At 37.4% G+C, this 15353-nt stretch overlaps 1 protein-coding gene across 4 annotated transcripts in view; it reads left to right on the top strand.

Moving 5' to 3' along the window:
- Window positions 1-15353, top strand: part of PHF3 (PHD finger protein 3) — an 80472-nt gene that overhangs the window by 47372 nt on the left and 17747 nt on the right. For all 4 annotated transcript variants that reach the window (XM_030809413.1, XM_030809411.1, XM_030809414.1 and 1 more), the window contains 3 exons: window positions 1100-2882; window positions 9355-9661; window positions 12188-12371. In XM_030809413.1, coding sequence (XP_030665273.1) covers window positions 1100-2882; window positions 9355-9661; window positions 12188-12371 — 2274 coding nt within the window. The remainder of the gene's footprint in view (window positions 1-1099; window positions 2883-9354; window positions 9662-12187; window positions 12372-15353) is intronic.

Raw genomic sequence — 15353 nt, 5'->3', positions numbered from 1 at the left:
TTTTATAACTGAATATGTGATAAATAGTTCATAACCCACCAAGTAATTTTTAAAAGTTATGAAGTACTTAACCTAATAGATACTTTGTTGAGTCCTACGGGAATTAGAAAGGGTCTCTAAGATAAGGATGACTATATAATTTATTGTTCAAATTGGGCATACTTTTGAGAATGAAAGTGTGCTGTTAATACTACATCACAACTACAAGCAGCACCTGGACATTTGCCTTTTTAAAGATTCTCACAGTTCAGTGATAAATGACAAATTCAGTTTGTGGGTTGTTTTTGTACCTACTGAATTATTTAGCTCTCTTTTTAGCTCTTTTCATTTTGTGTTTCTCCTTTCTCCTGATACAAGGGGATGTATCAGAATAGGGAAATGAGACTCTTTCGTTTAATAGACTATTAGGAGCATTGTGTGGGAAGCTTTTAAATTATTTTCATACTTATGATACATTTTCTTGGTGTAAGTCTTTTAAATTGTGTTTGTTTTTCGATGAGCTGTGTGTGATACTCTGTGTAGATATCATTTCTTAGGAATAGCTTTAATGCTAAAATGGTGACCTAAAGGAAGCACATTGATAAAGGAATTAGAGTCTGTTTGAGGCTGTGTTTTGAAACTCGCACAGATACTGTTTTGTGATAGGAGGTTTTTAGTTCAGATTTCATTAGCACTGGAATTTATTTGGTTTTATATATTTAGAAATATTTAATGTTTAAAAATCCATGATGGTCTTGCTTTAATATGGGCATTAATGGTAAAGGAAGCTCATTTTACTTACTTCATTCCTAGGTTACTTTTTATAGAAAAGAGATTTGATGAAAACATTTCTTTTAATAAGGTATAATATTAGTCTGAATTTTTTAGAGGCTTTTCTCCCTGCTAGAATTCAGAGAACTTTGATAAATATAAAATTTGACATGTTAAATTATATATATGTGTATATATATCATATCACCATTATGAGTACTGTTCCATACATTTTTGTTGAGAAAATTGTAGCTCAGAATAAAGAAGTGATATATTCTAAATTGTATTGAAATAAAAGCACATGACAAAATAGCTAAGTATTTTTATTTATTTTTTTCCCCTGTGATAGAACAAGTAAGAAGTTTGCGACAGAGCACTATTGCCAAGCGTTCAAATGCAGCACCATTAAGTAACACAAAAAAAGCTTCTGGGAAGACTGTATCTACTGCTAAAGCAGGAGTGAAACAACCAGAAAGGAGTCAGGTTAAAGAAGAAGTATGTACATCACTGAAACCTGAGTATCATAAGGAGAATAGAAGGTGCAGCCGAAATAGCGGACAAATTGAAGTGGTACCTGAAGTATCAGTGTCTTCAAGTCATTCGTCAGTGTCATCTTGTCTTGAAATGAAGGATGAAGATGGATTAGATTCTAAGCATAAGTGTAATAATCCGGGAGAAATAGATGTGCCATCTCATGAATTAAATTGTTCACTTCTTTCAGAGACTTGTGTTACTATTGGAGAAAAGAAAAATGAAGCTCTGATGGAATGTAAAGCCAAGCCTGTTGGTAGTCCATTGTTTAAGTTTTCAGATAAAGAAGAACATGAACAGAATGATTCCATTTCAGGTAAAACGGGTGAGATTGTTGTTGAAGAAATGATAGCAACAAGAAAAGTTGAACAAGAATCAAAGGAGACAGTAAAATTATCCCATGAAGATGACCATATTCTTGAGGACCCTGGATCTTCTGATATTTCTGGTGATGCTGCTTGTACAAATCCAAATAAGACAGAAAACAGCCTTGTAGGTTTGCCTAGTTGTGTAGATGAAGTGACTGAATGTAATTTGGAATTGAAGGATACCATGGATATTGCTGATAAAACTGAGAACACCCTTGAAAGAAATAAAATTGAACCATTGGGTTATTGTGAAGATGCAGAGTCTAATAGGCAGTTGGAGAGCACTGAGTTTAATAAATCAAACTTAGAGGTGGTTGATACTAGTACTTTTGAACCAGAAAGTAATATTTTGGAAAATGCTATTTGTGATGTGCCTGACCAAAATTCAAAACAGTTGAATGCTATAGAAAGTACTAAAATAGAGTCCCATGAAACAGCAAACCTTCAGGATGACAAAAACAGCCAGTCAAGTAGCGTTTCTTACTTAGAGTCAAAAAGTGTAAAATCCAAACATACAAAAGCTGTAATTCATTCTAAGCAAAACATGACCACAGATACTCCGAAGAAAATTGTTGCAGCAAAGTATGAAGTAATACATAGCAAAACTAAAGTTAATGTCAAAAGTGTGAAACGAAATACTGATGAACCAGAATCTCAGCAAAATTTTCATAGGCCAGTCAAAGTCAGGAAAAAACAAATTGATAAGGAGCCAAAGATTCAGAGTTGCAATTCTGGGGTTAAATCTGTGAAAAACCAAGCTCATTCTGTATTGAAAAAAACATTACAGGATCAAACTTTAGTACAAATTTTCAAGCCCTTATCTCATTCTTTGAGTGATAAGTCACATGCTCATCCTGGTTGCTTGAAAGAACCTCATCATCCTGCACAAACTGGACATGTATCACATTCCAGCCAGAAACAGTGTCATAAGCCTCAGCAACATGCCTCAGCAGTGAAAACCAATAGTCACATGAAGGAAGAGCTTGAACACCCAGGCGTTGAGCATTTTAAGGAAGAGGATAAACTGAAACTGAAAAAACCTGAGAAGAACCTACAACCCCGCCAAAGAAGAAGCAGCAAAAGTTTTTCTTTAGATGAGCCACCATTGTTCATTCCAGATAACATAGCTACCATAAAAAGAGAAGGCTCTGATCATAGCTCCTCATTTGAAAGCAAATATATGTGGACTCCCAGCAAGCAGTGTGGGTTTTGCAAAAAACCCCATGGCAACAGGTGTGTGTGTATGTGTGTATGAGTGATGTGTACATTGAAGATAAATTGCTTTTTTGGGGATGGGATTAATGTGAGAATTGTTTTAAAGACATTGTTTGATACACAGAGACCTGTGCAAAAACAAAAATCTTCATCAGTCTTGGATAATAGAAAGATGGATCTACTGAATTTACAAATATATCATCCTAGAACATTTAAAAAAGCGTAGTCTGGCCAACAGCTGACATACATGGAAATATTTTGTCATTGTCACAGGTTAGACAGTATAATTAAGCCACTGCATCTGCAAAAAAGCTAAACACTTCCTGGTAATTGGAAAATTGTTACACTGCTTTGAGTCTGTAAGTTACATATTATTTCATTTGGTGTGGGAAGAACTAGTAATAAAGTATGAAGGTCATAATGGAAATTCCATTTTTCTTTTGAAGTTTTTTTTTTTTTCTTAAAACGAAACATTAAAGAACACCATTTCATAACTATCAAGCTATCTTGCAGTGAAATTTGATAGCTAAACAATTGTTAGATTACCCAGGTCAACATGGAGTAGAGTGAAAACATGTATTTCTTTTTTTGAATGTTTTAAATAATTTTTTATGAATTCTAGTCTTTTAAAATTTTAGAGATGATTTTAGCACTGATTTTCATCATTCTTTATAGTATTCAGTGATTTGTAGTTTTATGACACTGCACCCCTCAATCCCCAGTGTGTTTTTTGTTAGCTTTTTAAGAAAAGGAAAGCAAGAGATGAAGTGGAGTTTGCAGCTACAGGATTATTCTGTTCAAGTGTTCATATTGCTGTTGGAACTTCTTTCAATGCTGATATGATAAAAGAACATTATAATTTGTATATTATATTCTTATCCTCCTTCATGAAAGTGTGCTAGAGTGATTTTTCCCAGCACTATCTGAGTACATAAAAATGAAACTCTTTAGGGAGGGACAATTTAGTCAAGTGTGTTGTAACATTATTTTGGTGGTGGTAGGGTGATAGGGGAGTTTGGAAAGGAGATGTTGGGGCTATTGTGTAAAATAAGTTTTATGTCAAAGTATTTCTTCATTTGTGATCCAGCCCATGGCCTATTTTTAGCGTCAAGGGTTAGTTTATAACAATGTATTCCAGTTTTTTAAAGTTGTCACTTGTTTGAATACAGTGCTACATTCTCTGTCACTTACATGCTCTTAATTATATGGCTTTTTATTTAAAACACCTTAATCGGCCGGGCACAGTCGCATGCCTGTAATCCCAGCACTTTGGGAGGCTGAGGTGGGCGGTAGGCAGATCACTTGAGGTCAGGAGTTCGAGACCAGTCTGGCCAACATGGTGAAACCCCGTCTCTACTAAAAATACAAAAGTTAGCTGGGCGTGCTGGTGCATGCCTGTAATCCCAGCTATGTGGGAGACTGAGGCATGAGAATCACTTGAACCTGAGAAATGGAGGTTGCAGTGAGCTGACATCGAGCCACTGCACTCCAGCTGGTGACGAAGTGAGACTCTGTCTCCATAAATAAATGAACACATTGCTCAAATGTTCTGAAGTGGGCCTGCTGTTTTCAGGCAAAAGAGAATTAAGAGTTAGGTGGTGCTTTTAAGTGCTCCTTTAAACCAGCCTTTTTCTCTCTGCTAGAATCTTTAAAAAATCATCATGTGGACAGAGAGATGGAATAGGTGCCTTAAGTAAATGAATTTCTAACATGAAATTTTGGCATAGAGTTGGAAGCCATGTTAGTAAGTTATAATGTAACTTACTAACCTTGTAGATAAACTTCCAGTCCAGTCTTCAGGCATTTGCCCGGGCTTTTTAATGATGACTCATGCTTCACCAACATTTAATAATTTGCCTAAATTAAGAGTAGGTGTTAGTCCCTTTGTTGTTGTTTACTTGCTGCCACCTTTTGGATCTACTGTGTAGAATCTAGAGTGTTTTTGCTCAAGTCTATAGAATGACTTAGAATGTTAGGTGCATAGAGATTTTGGGTTTACGCTCTGTAATTGATGTGAATAATATATATTAACATTGGAAACAATTTCGGAAGCAGCATTTTCGATTACTTCAATTTCGTGAATTAAAAAAAAGCCTTCCTGTCTAACACAGTGAAACCCCGTCTCTACTAAAAATACAAAATTTAGCCGGGCGTGCTGGCGGGCGCCTGTAGTCCCAGCTACTTGGGAGGCTGAGGCAGGGGAATGGCGTGAACCCGGGAGGCGGAGCTTGCAGTGAGCCGAGATCGTGCCACTGCACTCCAGCCTGGGCGACAGAGCAAGACTCAGTCTCAAAAAAAAAAAAAAAAAAAAAATGGCCTATGTAATTTTTTTTTTCCTCTTTTCTCTTCTCTTCTCTTCACTTCTCTCTTCTCTTCTCCTCTCCTCTCCTCTCCCCTCCCCTACCCTACCCTCCCGTCCCCTCCCCTTCCCTCCCCTCCCCCCTCTCTTCTCTCTTCTCCTGTCTTCTCCGCTCCCCTCCCGTCCCCTCCCCTCCCCTCCCCTCTTGTTTTCGAGATGAACTCTCATTGTTGCCCAGGGTGGATTGCAGTGGCACGATCTTGGCTGACTGCAACCTCCACCTCCTGAGTTCAAGTGATTCTCCTGCCCCAGCCTCCCAAGTAGTTGGGATTACAGGCAAGCACCACCATGCCCGACTTATTTTGTATTTTTTGTAGAGATGGGGTTTCACCATGTTGGCCAGGCTGGTCTCGAACTCCTGACCTCAGGTGATTCGCCCACCTCAGCCTCCCAAAGTGCTGGGATTACAGGCACAAGCCATGGCGCCCAGCTGATTGTTGTTTTTATATATTGACTAGCCTTTGCTACTCCTATGATTCTACTACTTTGATACATTGTGCTTGTATACATTTCGTTTACTCAGAAAATGCACCTGTCATGCAGGTTGCAATTTTCCTATTTTAATCCTTGTGTAAGAATATAAATTTATTTTTATTTTATTTTTTTTTTTTTTGAGACGGAGTCTCGCTCTGTCGTCCAGGCTGGAGTGCAGTGGCGCAATCTCGGCTCACTGCAAGCTCCGCCTCCCGGGTTCACGCCATTCTCCCACCTCAGCCTCTCTGAGCAGCTGGGACTACAGGCGCCCGCCACCGCCCCCGGCTAGTTTTTTTGTATTTTTAGTAGAGACGGGGTTTCACCGTGGTCTCGATCTCCTGACCTCGTGATCCGCCCGCCTCAGCCTCCCAAAGTGCTGGGATTACAAGCGTGAGCCACCACGCCCAGTCTAAGAATATAAATTTATTAGTAAGGGCATGTTGGAAATAATTTTGATCCTTCTCTTTGATTTCATGCAGTAGATACATTGAAAGCTGTTTGTTAATATGACACATTTTCTAGCATTTGCAACAGCTTTGCCTCTGTAAAGACTATATAAATGCTTTATCACTTTACATATTGCAGTTGAAGTTAGCTTCCTTGTGTGTGCTCCCAGTTTGAAATTATATTTTGTAATATAGCTATGTCATGGCTAGATGTGATATTAATCGTAAGCAACTTCTATATATATTCTAAAGATTGAAGAAGCAACATATCATGCTAGATTTTTATTGCTTCCATTTATTTTCCTGATTCAAACTTACACCAAAGGTGTATGATTTTAAAGACCAGATTATTTAATCCTCTGATTTTTTAAATTAATGCAACTTTTGAACTTCTTTTAAACGTAAATCAGTTGGCATTTTGTAAGGAGGAAGTCCTAGTTTTTTCATATTATTTACCTTGTGGTTTCTATTTTTCTACTTCTCCAGAAGATGCTTGAGTTTTTAGTTTGCATTGCACTTTTCTTGGCCCCAATTGTAGAAGACTAGTATATCAGATAATATTTAAAAAACAAACAGACTTAGAAAATGGATTTATAGCTTTCAAACAAGAAAACTTCTGAGAAGAAATTTTCTTCTAGAACAAATGATTCTATTTTTCTCTGCAAATTGTTAGTAACAAAAAATGATTTAATGTTTACGTGAAATAGAATTCTCTGATCTTAGAAGAGTGTTTTCTCTCTCAAAAACTCTTAAAACTTCATTTTTTAACCTAAAATATAAACTATTAAGATATATCTGTAGATGGCACTAGAGTTGCTTTTTATAGCCTCTCAAGTTTGAATGAGACATTTCCAACTTGAAATGAGGCTTATCGAAATCGTTGCTTGATAAATTTCACTGTCATCAAACCACTCTTCCCTGGTTGTCAAATAAAAATGTGAAAATTCCTTAATATGTGCTTTATATTTTGACCTTTAGGTTTGGATTTGGAACAATAGCATGATTTGTACTGTAGGTTTTTAAGTCATGTCTCACTGAAACTATCCCAGGCTCGCTTTGAAGAAATCTTAATATACCTTTGGTTGTGGGAGTAAAGGGAAATCATTAGCTTTCCTTCAGCATTTCAGAAACATTCATGTTAGACAGTTGCTTTCAAGAAATAGCAGTTAACCCATTGTTAGGAAAGCTACAATGCTCATTACAAATAATCATCTTTAATATTTCAGCTTTGCAACCCAAAGTGGGAGAACTTTTAAAACACCTGCATTTCAAACTTTATTCCCCTTTTGCTAGAATATCTGTATCGTTATGGGCCCATCAAAAATCTCAAACCTGTAGGAATTATTTCTGTCTTCCAGACGTGTGTTACATTGTTCAAAAGTTTTCTTGCTTGTCAACCCCAAATATTCTATATTATTTTTTTCAAACCAAATTAATCCCTAGAGAAACGAGGACTTAACCTGCTAAAGCTAGCACAGGCATTACCAGCAAGGATAAAGAATGATAAATTATAGATGTGATGAAGTCAAGTCTCAAGGCATAGTAGTGGTTTTATACACAATAGGCACATGAGGAAGAAGAAAAGGAAGTGCTGTTATTGAGGAATGAGGTATTTGGCAAGACTTTAAAAACTGTAAGGATTGGAACTCACTCTTGTAGTTTTTACAGTTCTAACATTAAAACAGTACCTCTGGTATATTTTGAATTGGCTGTATCACCCAGTGTGTTACCTTCAATATCCTCTCTCTTGGATTACAGCTTTTTGAAAGGAGTTTGGCAATATTGATGGTGCCACTATTGCCAAAATCAGTAATACAGTCTTTAGATTGAAAAAGTACATACCTAAATCCTTCTTTTTTTTTTTTTTTTTGTTTTTTGAGACGGAGTCTCGCTCTGTCGCCCAGGCTGGAGTGCAGTGGCGCAATCTTGGCTCACTGCAAGCTCCGCCTCCCGGGTTCACGCCTCAGCCTCTCCGAGTAGCTGGGACTACAGGCGCCCGCCACCACGCCCGACTAATTTTTTTTTTTTTTTTTGTATTTTTAGTAGAGACAGGGTTTCACCGTGGTCTCGATCTCCTGACCTCGTAATCCGCCCGTCTCGGCCTCCCAAAGTGCTGAGATTACAAGCGTGAGCCACCGCGCCCGGCCGTACATACCTAAATCCTTCTAAGTCTTTCAGCCGTATCATAAATTGCTAGCCTGAAGACGAAAAAAGGACAGTTAAGGATGGGTGTCTGAAAGCATTGCAGCTTTCCTAACAATGGGTTAAAAAGCACGTAAATTAAATTGCTGTGTATATATCTCATTTGCTATTATTTTCAAAAGTAGTTACAGATACTCCTTTTAAACTGGGAAGATAGAAGCTTTTTTAGAGTCATACATTTCACATCCCTGGACTTTTCCTATTGGTTAGTGAAGTTATTACTTAGCTAAAAGACAATGATGGGAAAACTTTTATTAGGAGATTGGGAATTAAATCGAACCCAAGTACTAAGATTTTTATGTTAAGATTGAATAGTGATCTTTATTTGGAAAAACAAATTTATCTAAAACACGTGGTCATTAGTAAGGAAGTCCTTTGAACTTAAAAGTACAGAAAAAGATTCTTTAGCTGAACCAATGTGACACCATGAACCAGAATATTTTGAGGTTATCTAGGTAAGGTGGCTAATAAACAGTTTGAGAGGCTCCATCATGCTAGTTTTTGAGTTCCATTTTTGTTGCTATTGTTTTTTCTTTTATTTAAAACGATTTGTTGGATAAACAATTCTTCCCAATTTTATGTGTGATTTCACGTCTGTGGTGAGGTAGGTAGCTCTAACTTTGATGGATTGTCTGATGAAATTATTACCAATATCTTACCACCCTTCTCAGTGGAGAAATTTATTGTTAGTCTATACTTTGTTATTGTTTATAGTATTCAAGACTGACAAAGGCCAGTTGTCTTTTCTTCCTGATGGTTTATTGTCCCCTCCCTCCCCCAGCATTTTCTCATTCATACCAGAGGAGAAATATTTGAGGGTTTAAAGGTATCATTTTAATAGAATATTATTTTCTTTGAAAACTTGCTGTATGTTGAACTTAGGGAATGGATAGAGATGGAAAACATGCAAAGTTTCAGAAAATCAAATATTGAAAATTTAGCCTCATTTTTGACATAGATTTTCTTGTTAAAAAAAGGGATAAAAGTTTTTTGGTATTCTGTTTTCCAGGTTTATGGTTGGCTGTGGGAGATGTGATGACTGGTTTCATGGTGATTGTGTTGGGTTAAGTCTTTCTCAAGCACAACAGATGGGCGAGGAAGACAAAGAATATGTCTGTGTAAAATGTTGTGCTGAAGAAGACAAAAAGACTGAAATACTAGATCCAGATACTTTGGAAAACCAAGCTACAGTTGAATTCCATAGTGGAGATAAAACAATGGAGTGTGAAAAGCTTGGATTATCAAAACACACAACAAATGATAGAACCAAATATATAGATGATACAGTGAAGCACAAGGTCAAAATTTTAAAACGGGTGAGCTCTTCATTAATGCATTATTTTGTTTATTTAAGAGCTTTTTGTATGGACTGACTGCAATAATTTTGAAATTTCTCTTTAGAAGTTTTAATGTTCTTTTACATTTTCAAATTTAGTTTTCCATGAAAGTGAATAGGTTTTTGTTTACAATTTTTTGGCAGTCTTGGTGAAACCAGATAGTGATTTTTAGAATATGCAGGCCTTATCTCTTACAGTCTTTTCTTTTTGCGATTTCTAGCCCCTAGTTTGGTACTTGAATTTTCTCTTGTAGGATATGTGTGGATCTTGTGGCCATTAAGTGTAAATTGTGCGTGCTAAGTTTTTTTAAAAAAGCTTTTCAGTCCATAAATATCTACCAGCCCTTTGACCATTCAGCATTATTTTTTTGACTACCTTCTGAAAGTATTTTCTAAATAGAAATTTCAAGATATTTAGGCTTTAATAGGAGAAATGTATAAAGGATGCAGCATTTTATCTGATTAAATTTTCTTTCCTCATTGTTTACCTTTTTATTACCTATCACTTTTTTAGTCGTTAATTTGTTATCCTTATAGAATACTGCTAGAGAGGAAACACAGTGGCAACACATGTATGTGGTTAGGCAAGTACAATCCAAAACGCAAAGAACATGAATTTTAGAGTTGGAGCTTTAGAAATCTTTTAGTCCAACCATTTTGATTTATTAATATGCCTTACAGCATTTCTAGGAAGTGATGATCTAGTTTCTGTTTGAAATCCATTGCAAGGGGATACATCTTCATTTTTAAGCATCTAATCGTTAGAAAGTTCATCAGTTTGAGCTGAAATTTGCATCCCTGAATTGAAGCCTCCTTATTAAAACTAATTTCTCTACAACATGATACGGAAGTTAATTTAGGTTGAAGAGCATGAGGATGTGTTCTCCAGAATCTTAACCTATTATTTACAAATCCATTTCTTTCAGGCACTCCTTGTATGACAAATCTGGATTAAGTTCCAGTTTGTCATATCCTTGTGGCGTCTAATATTTTTTGTCTGTCAAGACTTTTTGAGAATCAGATTCTGTCCTTCTGATACGTGTTATTACTTTGTTGATTTGGTCATCAAAGTAATTGATAATATGGATCCGAGAGCCACAATGAGAACAGTTTATAGCATGTCTTTGGAAAACTTCTATTTATTATTAACTAGTATTAATAATCGCCTCTTATGTACAACTTCTTGGCCATATACATATGCAGTACAATGAGAAATATAGCTCATTGTATTGACCACAGCTGAGTTGTCATGTCTTGCTTAAAAAGGCATCATAAAGGCTGAGTGCAGTGGCTCACACCTGTAATCCTAGCACTTTGGGAGGCTGAGGTGAACGGATCGCCTGAGGCCAGGAGTTTAGACCAGCCTGGGCAACATGGTGAAACCCTGTCTCTATTAAAATACAAAAATTAGCCGAGCATGGTGGTGCATGCCTGTAATCCCAGCTGCTTGGGAGGCTGAGGCAGGAGAATCTCTTGAACCTGGGGTGCAGAGGTTGGAGTGAGCCAGGATCGTGCCACTTTATTCCAGCCTGGGCAAAAGAGTGAAACTCCGTCTCATAAATAAATAAAAAGACATCATAAAACATTAACAATTTTAATATTTTGAGAACCTCTTTATCCAGTCTGTATCAGAAAAGAACCTGAGGTGAGTCTGGTTTTGTAAATGTGTGCACCATACAAGTGATCACTGCTTCCTTTTTCATGTGAACTGTTGACTCTTATTTGGACTTGTCTGATGTTAGTTTGTGGAATCTGCTTTTCTTATCCCTAGATTTTTATGTTGAACTATTTATTGAGTTTCTGTTGTGTGGCGTAGCACTACGTGCCTTGGGTGTATAATATTGATCCTGCTCTCAAGAATGTCTAGTTGCAGACAAAAACCAGATAAATAAAAAATTAGAGGATTCTTGTGCTGAGAAAAGCACTATTTTGATTGTACCCTGTTTTAAAACCTGAGTATAAGTCTGACTATATAGCGTTCCTCTCCTTGTCTTTCAGGAACATTAGTAGGATGTGATTAATTTCTCCCCAGGATCTCAGAATTCCAGTTTTACTAGTAATTGTTTGTGGATTATAATTAGAACCAGAGTAGCAGGTACTCTGACGGTTTATTCTACCTCATGGGAATTAAAATTGCCAATAGGCATACTGAGAACTTAATTGATGCACTTGCTAGTATATAAGTGAATGTAATTTCATTTGTTTTAGAATATAGATACTTGTTTCTTCATAATTTCCTCCTTTTTCCATATCCAGAGCCAAATAAGAGAATTCTTACTACCTTATTAATTTTCTTTCTACTAATGGTATTGGGAACATGATCTCTATGTCCTTTGTTTCTCCTTTATAAGCTATTATGTGTTCTACACAAAATAGGTGCAGAATAGATTTCGAATGAAAGAGTGAATCTCATTTTACTAATAATCAAGAGTTATTTTTGTATGTCTTAAAAAACAAAGATTGTTTAGTTATTTTCATTCTAATGAATTAAGTACTGATTTTCCAGGAGTCTGGTGAAGGCAGAAATTCATCAGACGGTAGAGATAATGAAATTAAAAAATGGCAGCTAGCTCCTCTTCGTAAGATGGGACAACCAGTTTTACCTCGGAGATCCTCAGAAGAAAAAAGTGAAAAAATACCGAAAGAGTCTACAACTGTTACTTGCACAGGAGAAAAAGCTTCAAAACCAGGTAGTGAGATGAACAGAAATAATTATATACTAATGTATTTATATCTTAATATACAATTAATTAGTATACTTAGGGAATTTTTACAAATTTAACATTTTAATGGCAATACACACGGGTTAGGTGGTTGGCCTTACTTGTAATTAAAAACTTGCTGTGAATTCTGGGGAAGCGCTAGTGAAATTAAGATAAGACCCGTCTTCTCATGGCACTTAAATACTAATGGAAGAAGGCAGTAAGTTTGCAAGTAAGAAGACTGCATGTTATTTTACAGCTTGAGAAGAAAAAGTGGAGTAATGGGATAGATAGTCACAGGTGGGAAGAGTAATGGGACTTCTGTTTTACATGGAATGGAGGAAGTAACTTGTGAGGTGGGATTTGAAGGGATGCAGAGATTTTTGGAGGAGGTACTAGGTAAGGGACACATCAAATCTTAAGGCTTTGTGGTAGAAACAAGCATGGCATTTGAGGAGCAAGAAAGCCACTGTGGAGTGATTAGAAGGTAATACGTAAGGGATAGAACAGTGTTAGAAGATGAGTTCAGAGAAAGTATTGCTTGTACCCTATTTTAAAACCTGAGTATATGTCTGTCTGTATAGCGTTCCTCTCCCTGTCTTTCAGGAACATTAGTAGGATGTGATTAATTTCTCCCAAGGATCTCGGAATTCCAGTTTTACTAGTAATTCTTTGTGGGTTGTAATTAGAACAAGAGTAGCAGGTACTCTCATGGTTTATTCTACCTCATGGGACTATTGCAAAGAGTTTATATTTTGTTCTGAATGTTGTGGGAAACCTTTAGAGGGTTTTGTACAAGGGAAAACTGGTTGCTCTTTACAGTTTGGATTGTAGGAAGGCAGGAGAGAAAGAGAGTAGCCTAATTAGTCCGTAGCAATATCCTAGGAAAGAAATGATGGTAGCTTGGAACGGAAATACAATGAAGGTAGTGAGTAGTGGTCAGATTCACATATGTTTTATAATAGAGTTGACAGAACTTGCTGATGGGTTAGATACAGGTTGGTAAAGGAAATACAGTCTGAGAAAAGAAAAGGGTTTGGGGAAGAAAAATTGAAAAATTATGTTTTGGCCATGATGAGATTCCTATTAGACATCGAGGTGGAAATGTTTTGAGTAAATCTTTGGCTGATGAGTCTGGAGCCTATTAGAAGACTTTGGAGGTTGGTATACAAATTTGGGATTTACTAGTGCATAGCAGTTAGTACAGGTTAAACATCCCAAATCTAAAATCTGAAACTTGAATGCTGGCATGATGCCCAAAGGAAATGCTTGTTGGAGCATTGTAGATTTCAGATTTTTTGATTTGGGATGCTCCACTGGTAAGTACAATGCAAATATTCCAAGATTTGAAAAAATCCGAAATTGAAAATACTCTGGTCCCAAGCATTTCATATAAGGGCATACTCAACCTGTATTGAAAATCATGGGCTTAGATGTAAATAGCTACAGGAGAGTTTGATAATGAAGGGACAGAAGCAGAGCCCTTGGGAAGCACCAGCATTTATTTTTACTTTATTTTTGTGACAGGGTCTCACTCTGTCACCCAGGCTTCAGTGCAGTAGTGCAGTAGCAGCTCACTACAGCCTTCAACTCCTGAGCTCAAGCTACCCTCTCGCCTCAACCTGGGAGTGGCTGGGACTACAGGTGTGTGCCACCACACCCAGCTAATTTTTTGATTTTTTGTAGAGATGGTGTTTCGTTATGTTGGCCAGGCTGGTCTCAAACTCCTGGCCTTCAAGTGATCTTCCTGCTTTGGCCTCTCAAAGTGCTGGGATTATAGGCATGAGCCATTGAACCTGGCCATCAGCATTCAACAGTTGGGGAGAGAAGAGGTTATACAGCAAAGGAAACTAATGAGTGGCCTGTGAGGAAAGAGGAGAACTAAGACTGGTGGCCTGGAAGCCAGGTGAAGTTTCAAGAAGGAAGGAATGACCAAATGCTGTCTGGACATTTAGTAAGATAAACACAAGATTGTTAAGTCTATGACTTAGCAAAATGGAAATCACTGGTGACCTTGACTAGAATGGTTTCGGTTGAGCAGTAGGGAAGAAAACCAGTTGTAGTGGCTTGTGAATGAATGGAAGAGTGAGGAACTGGAGATACTGAATACAGATAACTCTCAAGGAGTTTTGCTGTTTAAAGAAACAAATGCTATAGTAGCTAGAAGTGGATGTGAATTTTTTTTTAAAGAAGATATTATAGCGTGTTTGTAAGACTAATGGGAATGATCCAATAGAGAGAGAGAGACAGCTAGAGAGAGGTGATGATGATGATGATGTAAGAGAGAGAAGTGATAGTGTAGGTGTGAAACTCAGGAAGACAAGAGGGGGGTGGGATTTCACTCCACATGGAGGGAGGTATTTATCAGAAAGGTAAAGCTCATCCATTGGATAGTAGGGAAGATTGTATGTGGTAGGAGGAAGAACTAATGTAGGTAGGTTGGATTTGGTAATGAGAAAATGATAGTGGACATTTTTTCCATTTTTTTTTCAGTGAAATATGAAGAGCAAATCAAAAAGGTTGTAGTTGAGAAGGAGGTATTGTTGGTTTGAGATGAGAGGAGAAGAAGTATGAAATAGGTATCTTAAAAAGTGAGAGAGCAAATTTATTAGGAAAAGTTAATAGGATTAGGGCAGAAGGTTGAGTTACCTACTGTTTTTTTTTTTTTTTTTTTTTGAGACAGAGTCTCACTCTGTCGCCCAGGCTGGAGTGCAGTGGCGCAATCTCGGCTCACTGCAAGCTCCGCCTCCCAGGTTCACGCCATTCTCCTGCCTCAGCCTCCCGAGTAGCTGGGACTACAGGCGCCTGCCACCATGCCCGGCTAATTTTTTTGTATTTTTAGTAGAGACGGGGTTTCACCGTGTTAGCTAGGATGGTCTTGATCTCCTGACCTCGTGATCCTCCCGCCTCGGCCTCCCAAAGTGCTGGGATTACAGGCGTGAGCCACCGCGCCCAGCCGAGTTACCTACT

The sequence above is a fragment of the Nomascus leucogenys genome, chromosome 3 (assembly GCF_006542625.1).
Source record: "Nomascus leucogenys isolate Asia chromosome 3, Asia_NLE_v1, whole genome shotgun sequence".
Lineage (NCBI taxonomy): Eukaryota > Metazoa > Chordata > Mammalia > Primates > Hylobatidae > Nomascus > Nomascus leucogenys.
This window is presented reverse-complemented; position numbering and strand designations above follow the sequence as displayed.